The sequence below is a fragment of the Eleginops maclovinus genome, chromosome 12 (assembly GCF_036324505.1).
Source record: "Eleginops maclovinus isolate JMC-PN-2008 ecotype Puerto Natales chromosome 12, JC_Emac_rtc_rv5, whole genome shotgun sequence".
Lineage (NCBI taxonomy): Eukaryota > Metazoa > Chordata > Actinopteri > Perciformes > Eleginopidae > Eleginops > Eleginops maclovinus.
This window is the reverse complement of record NC_086360.1, coordinates 28,885,109-28,901,626: the sequence shown is the minus strand read 5'-3', so window position 1 is coordinate 28,901,626 and position 16,518 is coordinate 28,885,109. Positions and strand designations below refer to the sequence as shown.

The 16,518-nt window shown below is 44.4% G+C and overlaps 2 protein-coding genes across 4 annotated transcripts in view; both read left to right on the top strand.

Annotated features, from left to right (window-relative positions):
- The window catches only part of unc5db (unc-5 netrin receptor Db), a 150,189-nt gene extending 138,862 nt beyond the window's left edge, over positions 1-11,327 (top strand). For both annotated transcript variants that reach the window (XM_063896440.1, XM_063896439.1), the window contains 4 exons: positions 5,958-6,107; positions 7,514-7,672; positions 8,796-8,974; positions 10,446-11,327. In XM_063896440.1, the coding sequence (XP_063752510.1) occupies positions 5,958-6,107; positions 7,514-7,672; positions 8,796-8,974; positions 10,446-10,653 (696 nt within the window). In that variant the 3' untranslated portion in view covers positions 10,654-11,327. The remainder of the gene's footprint in view (positions 1-5,957; positions 6,108-7,513; positions 7,673-8,795; positions 8,975-10,445) is intronic.
- Positions 2,168-5,418, top strand: LOC134873054 (protein FAM200A-like). 2 transcript variants are annotated; one of them, XM_063896444.1, is made up of 2 exons: positions 2,168-4,482; positions 4,624-5,418. In XM_063896444.1, the coding sequence occupies exon 1, from the start codon at positions 2,398-2,400 to the stop codon at positions 4,477-4,479; it is 2,082 nt and encodes a 693-aa protein (XP_063752514.1). In that variant the 5' UTR covers positions 2,168-2,397; the 3' UTR covers positions 4,480-4,482; positions 4,624-5,418. The 2 variants fall into 2 exon arrangements, with proteins under 2 accessions (XP_063752514.1, XP_063752513.1); XM_063896443.1 differs by having other exon boundaries at positions 4,621-5,418.
- Positions 11,328-16,518: the final 5,191 nt, after the last annotated feature.

Genomic DNA, 16,518 nt, shown 5'->3' with positions numbered 1-16,518 from the left:
GGGGGTCCATACATCATTTAAAAGATAATGTACTTCAGTTTGCTGTGAATGGAAGATTTGATAAATGTGGGAGAAAATGGAGATTTGGTGCAAGGCCCGGCTCACTCCTGGGGGGTCCAAAGCTCTCCATCCCGTAATCACTGCCATTCAAATGCTAACCAATCATTCTCTAATTGTGTTTGACTTGATTATCCTCCAGCGACCTGCAGGGGTTTAAAGCATTGAGATCTGATGTGAACATCAGGGAAATCAAGCCCCCCCCCCCCAGGAGACCCTTCACTAAGAGAGGAGCCCCCCGTCCTGTCCTGTCAGTGGCAGCTGGCTCTAACATGCACTCTGGATTTGCTTTATGAATTTCCAGGCTGCCGAGCAGATGCCAGACTGCAGTGTGTCCCCTGGGCTGCAGCGTGTGTTTTATCACACACTGGTCCACGGGATGCAACACAAACAGGGTCATGATTTTGCAGACTTATGAACTGTTCTCAGATGCTGCACGACGACACCGTCTGTTTAACCCCCAGCTTTCAAAACCTACTGACAACACATTAGGTCAATCAGAGGAAATGTGTAAGAGCTGTGCAAGACTCCACAATAATCCACGATGGCCGACTTCCTGTTGGTTTTACGACACGCATCCAAGAGAATCAACAACTAGGGGCTGCATTTTAGCAGCTTTGTAGGGGATTCTGAAGGGCTTCTTACCCGAATAAGACCCTGAAATGTACATTTCAGTTCATTTAACATGTTTCGTGTTACGTTAAGGCCCTCAAAAACACAATCAATTTAGCCACTAATGTTAGTATTGCTAATTCATTTAGGGATTTCAATAACTCAAACTATTTTGGTGATTGGACCTGAACACAAATCTAAGAATACACAGAAAATAAAAGGTTTCTGTGTTTTAAACAAATTGCAATGGTGTTTTTTTTATCCTAGAAACTGTTATTTAAAGAGTGTCAAAACACATCATTGTAGTTATAATGAGGACTGATCAGGTGGAAATAATGCTGATATTTCATGTTTTTATGGCAGTTTTGACATTAAGTGTTCCTCACATTTACTGAATATTTATTTCCAAATTGATGCATTTTTTTTAAAGCTCTCATCATCTCTTCCTCTGGTTTTGAAATCAGCTTGTAGCAGCAAAGACGGGGTGAATCTAGTTGTGAAGGAATGGGTTGAAATAATTTCTCTCCAGCAGCAAGTCCGCGTCCAAGGTCAGCTTTCAGCGCTGGAGACACGATGGACCCGCCTGCAGGACGGTTATCAGTGTTCTGCTGGCAGACGTTCAACTAAATGCTGCAAGAAATGCTTTTGACCTCAGCATTTAGCCTTAAGCCTTTAGCCTTTAGCCTGTAGCCTGTAGCCTGTAGCCTGTAGCCTGTAGCCTTTAGCCTGTAGCCTGTAGCCTGTAGCCTGTAGCCTGTAGCCTGTAGCCTGTAGCCTGTAGCCTGTAGCCTTTAGCCTTTAGCCTTTAGCCTGTAGCCTTTAGCCTTTAGCCTTTAGCCTGTAGCCTGTAGCCTGTAGCCTGTAGCCTGTAGCCTTTAGCCTGTAGCCTGTAGCCTGTAGCCTATAGCCTTTAGCCTGTAGCCTTTAGCCTTTAGCCTTTAGCATATAGCCTTTAGCCTGTAGCCTGTAGCCTATAGCCTTTAGCCTTTAGCCTGTAGCCTGTAGCCTTGGCAAAAAACGTTTTGACAATGACCTGAAGTCCAACGCCTTCAACAGAAAAGTCACATTTATTGATTGAACTTTTCTGGATGTTTGACTTTGCAACTAGAAACATAATTCACAGGAACTATAACTAACAACCATCGACTGCACGTCAGTTATGAAAGTAGTCACCATTATATTATCCATTGGTTTGTAGAATACAACTTCAGAATTCTGTACTTGGGTTTAAGTTGTGAGACAACAGCTGACTGTCTGACTGCCGTTGACAGGTCCCCTACCTGTCAACGGCAGTCAGACAGTCAGCTGCTGTTAGCAGTTAGCATGCACTGCTTTATTGTCTATTTCACTCTAAATGGGACCATAATTCAATAAATGAACATCATGCTGTGTTGAAGAAGACTTAAAACGATGAAGACCCTTAGTTCATCGGGAAAATGTTTACTGAGGTAATAAATTAAGTGAGGAGTAGGGACATTTTTTCATAGCCTTCTATTTCAGGGGTTTTCAACCGGTGGTCCGCGGACCCCTGGTGGTCCGCGGCGGCATTGCATGTGGTCCGTGACAAGAGCCTATGTTGATCAGTTCACCATTGTTTTTTTTTAATATAAATTCGCTTTGATATTTCAACACATTTCCAGAATACCGTTACATATCGTGAAAAATATGTTTAAAATAATATAAAGGAAATTCAAGCTGACAGAATGTAGCCTTGCGCCTATCCAGTCTATGGTAGCCTGTGATTCGCTAATGGTAATGAGTTGCGTCGCTAACCTCACTTATTATTCATTACGTACAGTCTTGCGAGCAAAGTTGACACACATTTATAAGCATAGCCGACGAGAGTATTTTAAGATAGGTTGTAGTACAGCAAACATTTGTTACATATGTACTAGTCTAGCTATATATCTAGCACCAATGGATCGTTTTGTAGTGAGGAAAGTGCCAGAGGGACAGGCTGCCATGACAGAGGGTCAGGCTGCCACGACAGAGGGACAGGCCGCCACGATAGGGCAAGGACAGGCTTCCGAAGCGTCAACTTCGCAAAAAAGACGAAAAAGAAAATACAATGAGGAATATGTTAAATATGGATTCACAGTGACGACAGACAGAGCAGGAGAGGAGGTACCACTGTGTTTCGTATGTTCAACAATTCTCTGTAATGAAGCTATGAAGCCGTCGAAACTTACGCGGCATATGGAGACGCATCACGTCCACTTGAAGGCCAAACCCGTTGAGTACATGCAACAGATGTTGCGTGATTTCAAAGGACAGCAGGCTACCATGAGGAAGAGTGCAAAAATAAATGAAAACGCACTGAAAGCATCGTATCTGGTCGCTCTCAGGGTTGCAAAAAGTAAGAAGCCCCATACCATTGCAGAGCAGCTTATATTGCCAGCAGCCATAGATATGTGCAGAGCTATGGTAAGCGAAGAATGTGCCAACAAATTAAAAACTATTCCGTTGTCAGACAACACAATCGGAAGACGAATTGGGGAAATGGCAAATGATGTCAAAGACCAGCTGATGGCAAAACTTCAGACAGTTCTGTTTTCCCTTCAAATCGACAAGACGACAGATGTTACTAATGATGCGCAACTGTTAACATTTGTGCGATACGAGGACAGTGGCACTATGTGCGAGGAATTTCTTTTTTGCAAACCACTGCCCGGGCGAACTACCGGTGTAGAAATATTTAAAGCACTGGACGATTTTTTCACGGAGCACAATATCTCGTGGCAGAGGTGCGTTGCATTATGCAGCGATGGGGCCCGAGCCATGAGTGGCAGCAAGACTGGACTGTTTGCGCATGTAAGGAGGGTGGCTCCGGGGGTAATTTGGACACACTGCCTGATTCATAGAGAGGCTCTCGCCTCCAAAGATCTCAGTGTTGAGCTCAGTGGTGTGTTTGATGTCGTTGTCAAGACGGTCAACTTCATAAAACGAAACGCATTGAATACACGCCTGTTTTCATCCCTATGCCATGACTTGGGAAGTGAACACAGCTCTCTCCTTTATCATTCAGAGGTGCGTTGGCTGTCTCGCGGCGCTGTGCTCGCCCGTGTGTTTGAACTACGCGGAGCTATCTACGAGTTCTTGTGCGAGAAGCATTCTGATCTGGCTTCCAATTTCAACGATAGTTACTGGTTAACTAAGCTGGCGTACCTCACAGATGTTTTTGCAGAGCTGAACAAGTTGAACAGCTCCATGCAAGGGAGAGATGCAAACGTCATGCAGCTCTACGAGAAGCTCGACGCATTTGTGAAAAAAATGTCAAAGTGGATCGAACGAGTGGAGAGCAATAACTTGGCGATGTTTCCTTCAGTTGAGGAATACCCTGACAGCACTGACATCAACGACACTATATGTGAGCATTTGAGGAAGCTTGTGCGTCAATTCGCAAAGTACTTCACTGATTCGGAAGAGTGGCGCCGTGACAGCAAGTGGATCCTGCTCCCATTCAGTGACGATGCATCAGTAGGGTCAAGTCTGACGGCTGTGGAAGAGGATAAGCTGATTGAGATGTCCACAGACTCTGTCAGGAGGCATATGTACGACACACAGCCCCTTGTTAAATTCTGGATAAGTTGCCAGACAGAATTTCCACAGCTTGCTGCAAAAGCAATGAGGTGTCTTTTGCCCTTTCCAACCACATACCTGTGTGAGAGTGGTTTTTCTACACTGGCGTACTTAAAGAATAAGTACAGGGCTAGGCTTGATCCAGAGAATGACATGAGACTGTCTCTGTCTACCATTTCGCCACGAATAGACAGGCTGTGTGGACTTCACCACGCCCAGATATCACACTGACAGGTAGGCCTAATTCTCCCATGTTTTCACTGTTACGACCCTGGCGGGTTTAGGCCCCGCCCTGTGTTAATGGTAAGCCTGTTCTCTCTCCCTGCTTTTCTCAATCTCTCTCTGCTTTTCTCAATCTCTCTGTCTCTACAGCAGGTGATTGGTGACAGGTCTGTCCTGGCTGGGTTATAAAAGCCCTGACCAGCCAGCAGTTGAGGCTGCCTTGGTCTTCATTTGTTGGATTTTGGTTCTCCGGTGTTGTTGGATTTTTGTTCTCCGTTGTTGTTTTGTCACACACCTAGACTGACTTTGCATGACATTTTTAGTTACTTTTCCCAATACTGAATTGCACAACACTTTATTATTCTTTATTCTTTCTTTAAAATAATCTTTAATTTAATTTAATTTAATAAATCTACTTTTATTATTATAAAATCTGCGTGGCCTCTCTTTCATGTTTCATGCATTGAGCTATGCATGTAACACCAAATACACACGCGCACGCGCAGGCACATCAGTGGGCCGCGGATTGCTTTCTAGTCCGAATGGTGGTCCCTGGGACAAAACCAGTTGAAAACCCCTGTTCTATATAATCTGAGTAGCCCCCTGCTGGACATCACAGAGAATGCAGATTGAAGGCCTGATATATTAGCTGTACTTTTTCACAACCTCATAAATCATAGTAAGCTACATGCTAAGCTATATGGGAGAACACAGTTTGGTGTGGTAGCTCACATGCTAACAGCGATAGCGTCATCCTGAACAGGAAAATGCGATAGCAGCTGATGTTTCCCAATTACAAATTCCCATTTTCTTTTGATGCTACATTAAATGCTGATCATGATGTGCATGCTGCTGGAGGTTCACATGCATGTTTTTGGGCATCAGTTGTGGTTTTCCAACTTCACGTCTGAGTGTGTTCTGCATCAGTTTGGAGACAGATGGCTCTGAATCCTGTGATCCCCTGGTGGCTCTGCACACATCACTGATGGAAAACTGGAAAGTATAGACAAAGGCAGATTGTAAATGGAAGTGAACAAAAAGCCATTACTGCAGAGGCATCTAGAATGTGAATATGCCTTATAAACCCAAGAAGACAAATAGTTTTACATTTGAGCAGCCTTTGTCGAGAAACATGTCCGAGAGATTCTGAGAAACTCTTAAAAATGCTATCAGAACCAAGCCAGTAATCAAATCAATTGAAGGTTTCAACCAAATGTAGACGTGTAATTGGTTTTCCATTTCATAAAATTGAGTTCAAACATAGAAAGGCTTTCTTTTTGGCAACCTGAATATTTTTTCTTGCTTGTCTTTTCTACATTTTCCCCCCAAAAAAGGAGCACAAGACTGCCAATACTAACGCAATAGCTTTCACATGAAATGCCGGAGAGGCAACCATTTGGATTTTCATCTTTTAGTGAATGTAAATGGTCTGCAAAGGCTACATTCCTCACCCCCCGTTGTTTCCTTTCCTTCCTCCCCCCCTTCAGGGAGTGGTGTCGGCAGAGAGGAGCCAAGGGGGGCAGCTCCTTGAGGAGCCGAAGACGTTGCCTTTCCTGGCGAACACCTTCAGCCTCCAGGTGTCCATCCAGGATGTTCCCCAGTTCCTGTGGAGCATCAAACCCTTCACCACCTGTCAGGTAAACTCTGCAGCAGGATGTGAAGTACGGAACCAGAGCAGCAGAGACGGAGTCCAGCTGTGTGCGTCTGTCTTTACTGTCCCCTGGTCTCCAGCTGTGTGCGTCTCTCTTTAGTGTCCCCTGGTCTCCAGCTCTGTGCGTCTCTCTTTAGTGTCCCCTGGTCTCCAGCTGTGTGCGTCTCTCTTTAGTGTCCCCTGGTCTCCAGCTGTGTGCGTCTCTCTTTAGTGTCCCCTGGTCTCCAGCTGTGTGCGTCTCTCTTTAGTGTCCCCTGGTCTCCAGCTGTGTGCGTCTCTCTTTAGTGTCCCCTGGTCTCCAGCTGTGTGCGTCTCTCTTTAGTGTCCCCTGGTCTCCAGCTGTGTGCGTCTCTCTTTAGTGTCCCCTGGTCTCCAGCTGTGTGCGTCTCCCTTTAGTGTCCCCTGGTCTCCAGCTGTGTGCGTCTCCCTTTAGTGTCCCCTGGTCTCCGTTGTGTTTGGAGTTTCTTGCAGCTTTTAGTCGTAGGAAAATGGTGAGAATAGAACATTTTGGCACCCCCCCCCCACTCCCACCCACTGAATCCACGGCCTTATTTATGCCAGGCGACTTCGTGGAGCAGGTGTAGAATAATATCCGAGCGCCGACCCATTTATCAAGTCAGCTTTTAGTGCTAAGGAGTCTCCGACCCCCTCATCCTCCGCCTGCACCCCAACTCCATTATCTACACCAGGCTGCAGATCAAAGACACACCGGGGGTGGGGGTGGGGGGGCGACTTTAAATGCACGCTCCTTCACAGGTCACTTTTAATACGCCGGAGACGTTTTCCAGCGCGGGTGAAGGACGATTCCTCATAGAAATTAATTAAACATCAAAGCTGTTTCTGCATCTCCCTCCCAGTACAGCGCTCTGCCCACAGCGGCTCGCACCAACTCGCTGCACAAGGAGGCATTTTTAATGGGAATCTTCTTCTTCTTCTTCTTTTGAACGATAGTTAGTTTCATATAGGCCGACCCTGAAGGCAGCACTCCCTGGTCCAATCGGATTCCTCCATTTGATTCTGGATATGATTTCAGTAAAAGTAGTCATTGTCTGATTGGTCCATTTCAGAATAATATCTCTGATATGTTTTATAATGATTGATCATTAAAGTGTTCTCAGAGCTGGTAAAGGTGCAGCTAGTTCGAATGGCTTTGTATACTGCAGGGTAGCTGCTGGATTTACTGCAGGTGAACTACAGTCTGATTTAAGGGCTGATTATATTTACCATCAGTAATCCAGATCTGTAAATTAACTAAAGGGATTAAATACATGTAGTGGAGTAAAAGTGCACAGTAGCAAAACATGGTTAATATATGCTCTGGTTGGAGGTCAGTATTGGATGCATTTTGATAAACAACATCAAACATACTCCTGTCCCCCCCCCCCCATCCAGGAGTTCTCGTTCCCCTCCGTCTGGTGCAGCAGCCAGCAGCACTGTGCCTTCAGTCTGCAGAGATTCTCCCCCAACACCTCGCAGCTCTCCTGCAAGATCAGCGTGCGACAGGTCAAAGGTCACGAGCAGATCCTGCAGGTCTACACCGCCGTGGCTGAGGTGAGGGGGGGGGGTTCAATCACCTTTATTTATCCTTCCTGCAGAGACAGCTCTCCTGAGTCTGCAGTGTGTCTGTGTCACAGAGCTGTTGATGTTATTAATACTAATGCATCACTTTATTCATATACAACATTTAAAATATGTATTGTTGTTATAGTAGTAACTAATGAGCACATTTTATTTATTGTGTGTGTGTGTGTGTGTGTGTGTGTGTGTGTGTGTGTGTGTGTGTGTGTGTGTGTGTGTGTGTGTGTGTGTGTGTGTGTGTGTGTGTGTGTGTGTTAGCTTCCCTAAAGAGGTGCTGCTCTAGGTGTGAATGGGTGAATGACTCGTAGCACGTGAAGCTTTGAGGGGTCCAGAAGACATATATGAGTACAGTCCATCTGAACCTCTATTAGTGTGTCCTTCACATGCACTCACCTTGAGTTTCACAAAGTGCTCGTCCTGTCTCACGCTCGCCTCCTGAGGTTGCTTGAGACGCAGGTGAAATATTATCTGCAATAATATTTTTATGGTTTGTTTTAATCCCGGCTTCTCGATTAGTTAGGTTTCGACAGGAGGAAATAAAACCGTTTATAGGAGCTGCGAGTGGAATTCAAATCATCCTAAAATCTACACTAAACACACACACACACACACACACACACACACACACACACAGTTGGTATTTTGCACTATTTTAGGACAACAAAACCAGTTCCCCAAAAGGAATAGAATCGTGTGTGTGTGTGTATGTGTGTGTGTGTGTGTGTGTGTGTGTTACATTGTGGGTCCCAGCTCTGGATCAATATTCATATAAAGCTCCAGCGCAGCAGTTTGCTTTTACACCAACACGAGTCGATACGTTTCCATCACAGCATAAATTCTAACCGACTTTCCAGAAGACTTGGCACGAGAAAAATGCAAATGGTCTCAGGTTTCTGTTATTTAAACTTTAGGAGGTGTTTCATGGAGAAAAAGGCTGTACATCTCCAGCCTGGTGCGATTAAAAGGAGAGGATTAATGCTGAACCAGACCATGGAACCGTCCTGTTTGACTCTCCCTGCACTGCAAAACCATTAAATACATGAACACAAATCAGCGTCAGTAACTGGTCTCCGACCCCCCCGCTGTGTCCCTGCAGACGGAGAAGGACCCCGCCCCCTTCTTCCTGCAGACAGACTGCAGCATCACATCCCTGTCGGGCCCCGGGGCCTTCAACATCCCCTCCTCCATCCGCCAGAGGATCTGCGCCACCTTCGACACGGCCAACGCCGCGGGCAAGGACTGGCAGCTGCTCGCTCAGAAGCTGCACCTACAGCGGTGAGACGCAGGATGTGTGTGTCCTCTGTGAGCGTGCACGATGTGTGTGTGTGTGTCCTCAGTGAGTGTGCACGATGTGTGTGTGTGTCCTCTGAGCGTGCACGATGTGTGTGTGTGTGTGTGTGTCCTCAGTGAGTGTGCACGATGTGTGTGTGTGTCCTCTGAGCGTGCACGATGTGTGTGTGTGTGTGTGTGTGTGTCCTCAGTGAGTGTGCACGATGTGTGAGTGTCCTCTGTGAGCGTGCACAATGTGTGTGTGTCCTCTGAGCGTGCACGATGCGTGTGTGTCCTCAGTGAGTGTGCACGATGTGTGTGTGTGTCCTCTGAGCGTGCACGATGTGTGTGTGTGTGTGTCCTCTGTGAGCGTGCACGGTGTGTGTGTGTCCTCTGTGAGCGTGCACGGTGTGTGTGTGTGTGTCCTCTATGAGCGTGCACGGTGTGTGTGTGTCCTCTGTGAGCGTGCACGGTGTGTGTGTGTGTCCTCTGTGAGTGTGCACGATGTGTGTGTGTCCTCTGTGAGTGTGCACGATGTGTGTGTGTCCTCTGTGAGCGTGCACGGTGTGTGTGTCCTCTGTGAGCGTGCACGGTGTGTGTGTCCTCTGTGAGCGTGCACGGTGTGTGTGTCCTCTGTGAGCGTGCACGGTGTGTGTGTCCTCTGTGAGCGTGCACGGTGTGTGTGTCCTCTGTGAGCGGTAAATTAGGATTTTTTAAAAGAATGATTTAAAATAAATCCTAAATAAAAGAAAATTGAACCCAATTATTATTTATATAAAATTGTCAAATTTAAAGATAAGATATAAATATTTAAAATCAAGACATGCTGCAGAAATAAACGTATTTAAATATACATATTTAAATACGTGTTTGGTGCTCCTATGTTCCTCCTCGTACGACAGGGACACACTGCCCCCTATTGGACTCACTGCACTGCTGCATAACAAACACACATCACACACACTCTTCTCCACACCACGGTAATTACTTGGTGTGTGACGGTAATTTATTCTCCATATTTCTGACATTCTTATGAAAAGGTTGAGCCTTTAGTTTTGCTCTCAGGTGGAAGCAGATGGTTCTGTTTACCTCACGAAGACAGTTAGTGTCTCATTATTTGTTAGTTACAGACAGAAATTGTAATAAGTATTCTTATAATCTGCAAGGGAAGGGGTTTACACTTGCACCATTATGTCTTCTGCACTATTTACGTTTTGTATTTCTCACTGTATGTATTACCACAGCTACACCTCAGCAGGAGTGCGTATGACAATAAAGCCTTTGAATCTTTGCAGGTTTGAGAACTAGTGACGGATTTATGTGCTTCAAAATAACCCTTCATACTCAGAGCAGCTTAGAACAAGGTGACCTAAAAACCGAATGAGTTCAGTCAGATATAATAAAAATAGGGGCTGGAATATTCCTCGGTGTTCCCTCTTTACTTACTGTTTTAACTTCCTGTCTCCTCCCCCCTCAGGAACCTGGGCTTCTTCTCGCAGCAGAGGAGTCCGTCGGCGGTGATCCTCAGCCTGTGGGAGGCCCGGCACCAGGACTCGGCTCACCTGGACTCCCTGGCCAGCGCTCTGGAGGAGATCGGCAAGATCCACAAAACCTCCCCCCAGGACGAGCCCGAGTCTGACTGCAGCCAGACACAGGGGGGGGGGGAGTGTGTGAGGACAAACTGACACTTATATCTGCACACACACACACACACACACACAGCCGGGGATGGACACGCAGTGCGACCCGATCCGACAGAGGAGTCTTCGGTAGTCAGACTGTAAACCTGACGTTCCCCTTCCTCTCTAACGTTCCAGCTGCATCTCTGTGTTCATCTCACTTTATTCTTTCTGTTCGAAGAGATGGGATATATGTTCATCACACGCAGCTAGAGCGGTGCAGGGATGTGGTGTTTCTGTGTTGCAACATCTCCCTGGTCTAATGTGTGATTTTGGATTAAATAATCTCTGTGTCAAACAAACGTTTATGATTCTTACAGGTGTGGTTCAGCAGGATAATCTCCACATATTAACACCACTTTATGATTTCTGAAGTAAAAAGGTAACTATAGAGGAACTACAGCACGGTCACATGACTTCACGTCACCACCGCTAAGCTAAAGGAGGCTAATGTTGGGCTATAAAGGAACTACAGCACGGTCACATGACTTCACGTCACCACCGCTAAGCTAAAGGAGGCTAATGTTGGGCTATAAAGGAACTACAGCACGGTCACATGACTTCACGTCACCACCGCTAAGCTAAAGGAGGCTAATGTTGGGCTATAAAGGAACTACAGCACGGTCACATGACTTCACGTCACCACCGCTAAGCTAAAGGAGGCTAATGTTGGGCTATAAAGGAACTACAGCACGGTCACATGACTTCACGTCACCACCGCTAAGCTAAAGGAGGCTAATGTTGGGCTATAAAGGAACTACAGCACGGTCACATGACTTCACGTCACCACCGCTAAGCTAAAGGAGGCTAATGTTGGGCTATAAAGGAACTACAGCACGGTCACATGACTTCACGGTCTCCACCGCTAAGCTAAAGGAGGCTAATGTTGGGCTATAAAGGAACTAAAGCACTAAGGAAGTGGTAAAAATGCTGAGTCATGTCAGGGTTTTAGGACTCATTCCTGCACCACTCTATAAGGGTGAAACTGTGGCGTTATTTCCTGTAAATGTATTATTTCCCCCACATCCTTTAGCCAACAAATGAATGGAAGCTGAAGCTGTGAAGCCGCTGACTGCTTAAATGTTGTGAACTCTCAAAGTCAAGTTGCTCTTAAAAATGGTGACAGATCAGTCGTCTGGAACTACTAAATGGTCGATAATGTCGCACTGTACGACTGGCAGTGTACAAAGTGTTATGCTAGCAGCCTCTAACCTAGCTTCGTCAGCGGCTGCTAGTTTCGAGGCCCTACAACTATAAATATAGCCCCAGGTCAATCTGGAACGACCGTTTTAATGAGAATTAAACAGGTTTGTGTTGAAAGCAGATTTCCACATGTGGTATTCCAGTTTGTACACTGATAGACAGAGAGGCAGGAAGCTGTGAAGCATCATTTCCTGGCTCGACACAGAGTGCAATGCTTTCTCTAATCTGACTGTTTCCAACACGCGTCACACAGACCTCATATCAGACCCTCACACACTCACACACACACATTGACATTTGAGGGTTGCAGAGTTCATGTGCACAAGAATGCGAGTTTGCATATCGTGCAACAAAAAATAAGTAACACTTTTGGAGATAAATTGAGATTAAAGAGCTGTGTGGTTTAAAATCAGTCCCTCTGAGGTTCATCAGGACTGATTTTGAACCGTTAGCACATCCTCTCTGCGGGGTGCTAACGGTCGACTTTTCCGTTGTTATTTTCTTTGCATCTGATAAAATACAGTCACATTTATTTAACTCTGTTATTGTCTGCACTGTCTCTGTTTGCACACACAAGAAAACACTTCATTAATGTCTACAGGTAACCAAAAATACACACTAGCACAGTTAAAGTGCACCTGACCGTTCATCAGCAGGTAGCAGCGTCTCCTGTTCCTGAGAGGTAATGAAATGTGTGAAGTGACAAATAACACAGAAATGTAAAGTGGCTTTCCTGAGACACGTTAATAAAGGTATGATTTGCCTTGCAGAATTCCCCAAATTGGCATTATTCTGTCCACCACTTCTTTATGTATTACTAAACAAATTACACTCATCTTTTATATTGTTGTAGCCACAAATGTGTCCTCTCGGCATTAAAGCAGGAGGCGAGACTCAGATTGATTGTGTTTGGTTGTTGAAGCAGCAAATGAATAAAATAACAAATCAGACTTCACTGTTTGCACTTATTTAAACCAGAGTCCACAGGTACCCAAACATACAGGGTTTAATGCATTCAGCAGCAGTAGCAGCTTAAACCATCCCATTAGAACAAGCATTGCCCCGTGCACACTCAAATCAAATCCACAAATCCAAATATTCATCTTTTCTCTGATTTAAGCTGTTTCTCCTCAGCCTGATTGTGTCCTGAAATGTGATTTTCCTTTCCATTCCTCAAAGAGTGTGAGAAATGGAAATGTGTCGACTGTGTCCTCATTGGGCTGTTTTTAAACACCACACTGTGTATCACGCTTTGGTGTAAGACTCACCTCATGAGATGAAAGGTGTGGTCCATGACTCCCTGTCCCCTGATTGGTCCGTCCCATGCTCTTCTTCTTTCGCTCTCCGCATGGCGTCGTCTTCTTCACATCACTCTTCCTGTGCCTTGTTTAACTCCTGTAAATGGTGAATGTTGTAAAGTCAAGATGCGGATGAAAAACTAAAAGATAACCCATGCTGACATACATTTTAAGGTATTAGTTGACAAAGTATTTAAGATGATATAATATTGAATCGGCTGCAGAGCTTTTCTAGTGCTGAACATCTGTTTGGGCAGCTTTGTGGTATACTGTATCTATAATTATAGACCTTTTGGATGTTTTCTGTACAGTAGAATTTGCAAAATGTATGCAGCCTTTTGGAAATAAATGTACAGTTTAAAGATCTCAACTTGTCTAAACGCTAGTTATTTTTGCATCCTGCAGTGAAACCATCCATACATGAGTTTCCCATCTCCTGCAGTTGTGAGCTGATTCTCAATTTGCATACTTACTGTCCTAACTGTGCTAGTCTGGAGAGCTTCTCACACTCACATCATGGCTAGTTAGCAGAAGTTATGCAACTAGCCATGATTGCTAAGGGGAACACCAACGATGTGTAGTACCAATCTAAAGCTTCACATGCTTGTATGTCATTATTTAATTAGCGTATCATTTCACTGGTGTCAAAAAGAACCCACCACTAGTTTGCAGGGTTGATGGAGCAGTCTGTGAGGGTTTTTAACTCCACATTATTGTTGCTGGGTCAATTAGCTAGCAGCCATGATAGTGACTTTATGTGAGGGCGCAGCAGCCCTGTGTGGTTTCACAGAGCACACGCAGTGTATCGCATTGAGACGCAACATCGCGTTTAGGGGTGAGGCTAGCAGCAGCTCATGTAGCTTAGAGCAGCTAGCCTCATGCACAGAGAAGGACTCAAGCCTGGTGCAACATGGAAGACTGACAGATCTTAATGCAGTTTAAAGAGACCACAGACATAGCAACAGATTTAGATCATCTTTAATGTTTCTATTGTAAGATTTAAGGTGTGTTCTGCTACTAACAGCTAATGTAGCTTCGAGCCACTATAGCCTCATGCATGGACGACCAGTGGATAAAGCCTGGTGCAACATGGAAGACTTCCAGCTTTAACTTGGTTTAAAAGAGTTGGAGATTAAAGACATCACAGATTTTATTAGTTGGACCTTTAAGGTGTAATGCTAGTAGCAGCTAACGTAGCTTCGAGCCACTAGCCTCATGCACAGAGGAGGATTTTCAATTCTTTTTTTAACAAGAGCAGGAGAACACAGAAAGAGATCCACAGATTTAACAGATCTTTAATATTTTAGGTGTTCTGCTAGTAGTGGCTAATGTAGCTTCGAGCCCCCTATCCTCATGCAGAGACGAGGAGGATTACAGACCAAACCACAGATTTAACTCCTCTCTGATATTTCAATTGTAAAATGTATCTAGGACACTTCATCGATGTCAGAGCGGTCATTTCTGGAACTGATCAAACTTCCAAAACATGGAGACACAGTTCTCACGTCTGGTGCACATGCTCTTTGCACGCTGACGGAAACCAAACATGAAATCATGGACGAGAAGAAGGAATCCACATGTTTTATTTAATACATTTTGCAGCTTGAGGTGAATTTCAAATGACAGCTAAGGGTTGAGCATCTTCCTCAGGGCCTGTTATTCATTAAAACTCCTCTGGGTTTGAATGCCGGGTATGGGACCTCCAGGTGTTTTCTTTGCTTACTTTGTGTGTGAGGTTAGAGGAGGTTCAACCGCACTGAAGAGACTGAAGGTTAATTCATAACGCTGCCATTCGAATTACAGTATTATCATATCTCTCTCTCTCTGACACACACATGGTATTATCCAACTAAATATTCTGCATTAAACCTGCGTTGTGGCATTTAGCATTCCACGAACAACATTTCGTCTGCAGGAACAACACCAGACATGTAAAGCAGCATTAAAGGAGAAACAGTATAATAGAAGCTTATTGTGAAACATAAGCAGTGTTTGTTACCCTGCTGAAGCTTGTTCTTACACTGGGAACTTTGGTTTTTAACCCGGGCTCTGGTCCAAACCTTCTCCCGTATTAGGAGCTTGGGTTGGACCAGGTTCATGTCAGGTCTGGCCTGATTTCTCTCGCCCAATCACAGCTCTGGAGCTCCCTCTCCTTGTTGACTGAAAGTTTCTTATTACTGAAATTCACATTAAAAAAAGATCCAACAGGTTTTATCTTTTTACGGTTTTCTGATCAGGGGAACTCCAAACATTCCTCTGTTTAAGGTCTATTGAGTCACAGCGCACCGAAGTTCATTAAAGTACATATTTCTGTACGAGTGATGAGGTTGCTCAAACTAGCTGCACCTTTACCAGCTCTGAGAACACTTTAAGGATCAATCATTATAAAACATATCAGAGATATTATTCTGAAATGGACCAATCAGACAATGACTACTTTTACTGTCGCTACTTTAAGTACATTTAGAGGAGAGTACTTTCTACTTTCACTGGAGGAACATTTAGAATACTTTCACTGTGACAGAGTATTCCTACACTCTGGTACTTCTACTTTACTCAAGTACAAGACCTGAGTACTTCTACTTTACTCAAGTACAAGACCTGAGTACTTCTACTTTACTCAAGTACAAGATCTGAGTACTTCTACTTTACTCAAGTACAAGACCTGAGTACTTCTACTTTACTCAAGTACAAGATCTGAGTACTTCTACTTTACTCAAGTACAAGATCTGAGTACTTCTACTTTACTCAAGTACAAGACCTGAGTACTTCTACTTTACTCAAGTACAAGACCTGAGTACTTCTACTTTACTCAAGTACAAGACCTGAGTACTACTACTTTACTCAGGTACAAGATCTGAGTACTTCTACTTTACTCAAGTACAAGATCTGAGTACTTCTACTTTACTCAAGTACAAGACCTGAGTACTTCTACTTTACTCAAGTACAAGATCTGAGTACTTCTACTTTACTCAAGTACAAGATCTGAGTACTTCTACTTTACTCAAGTACAAGACCTGAGTACTTCTACTTTACTCAAGTACAAGATCTGAGTACTTCTACTTTACTCAAGTACAAGACCTGAGTACTTCTACTTTACTCAAGTACAAGATCTGAGTACTTCTACTTTACTCAAGTACAAGACCTGAGTACTTCTACTTTACTCAAGTACAAGATCTGTGTACTTCTACTTTACTCAAGTACAAGATCTGAGTACTTCTACTTTACTCAAGTACAAGACCTGAGTACTTCTACTTTACTCAAGTACAAGACCTGAGTACTTCTACTTTACTCAAGTACAAGACCTGAGTACTTCTACTTTACTCAAGTACAAGACCTGAGTACTTCTACTTTACTCAAGTACAAGACC

Coding starts and splice junctions, on each gene's coding strand:
- LOC134873054 (XM_063896444.1), top strand. CDS start 2,398: ATGGTAGCCTGTGATTCGCTAATGGTAATGAGTTGCGTCGCTAACCTC.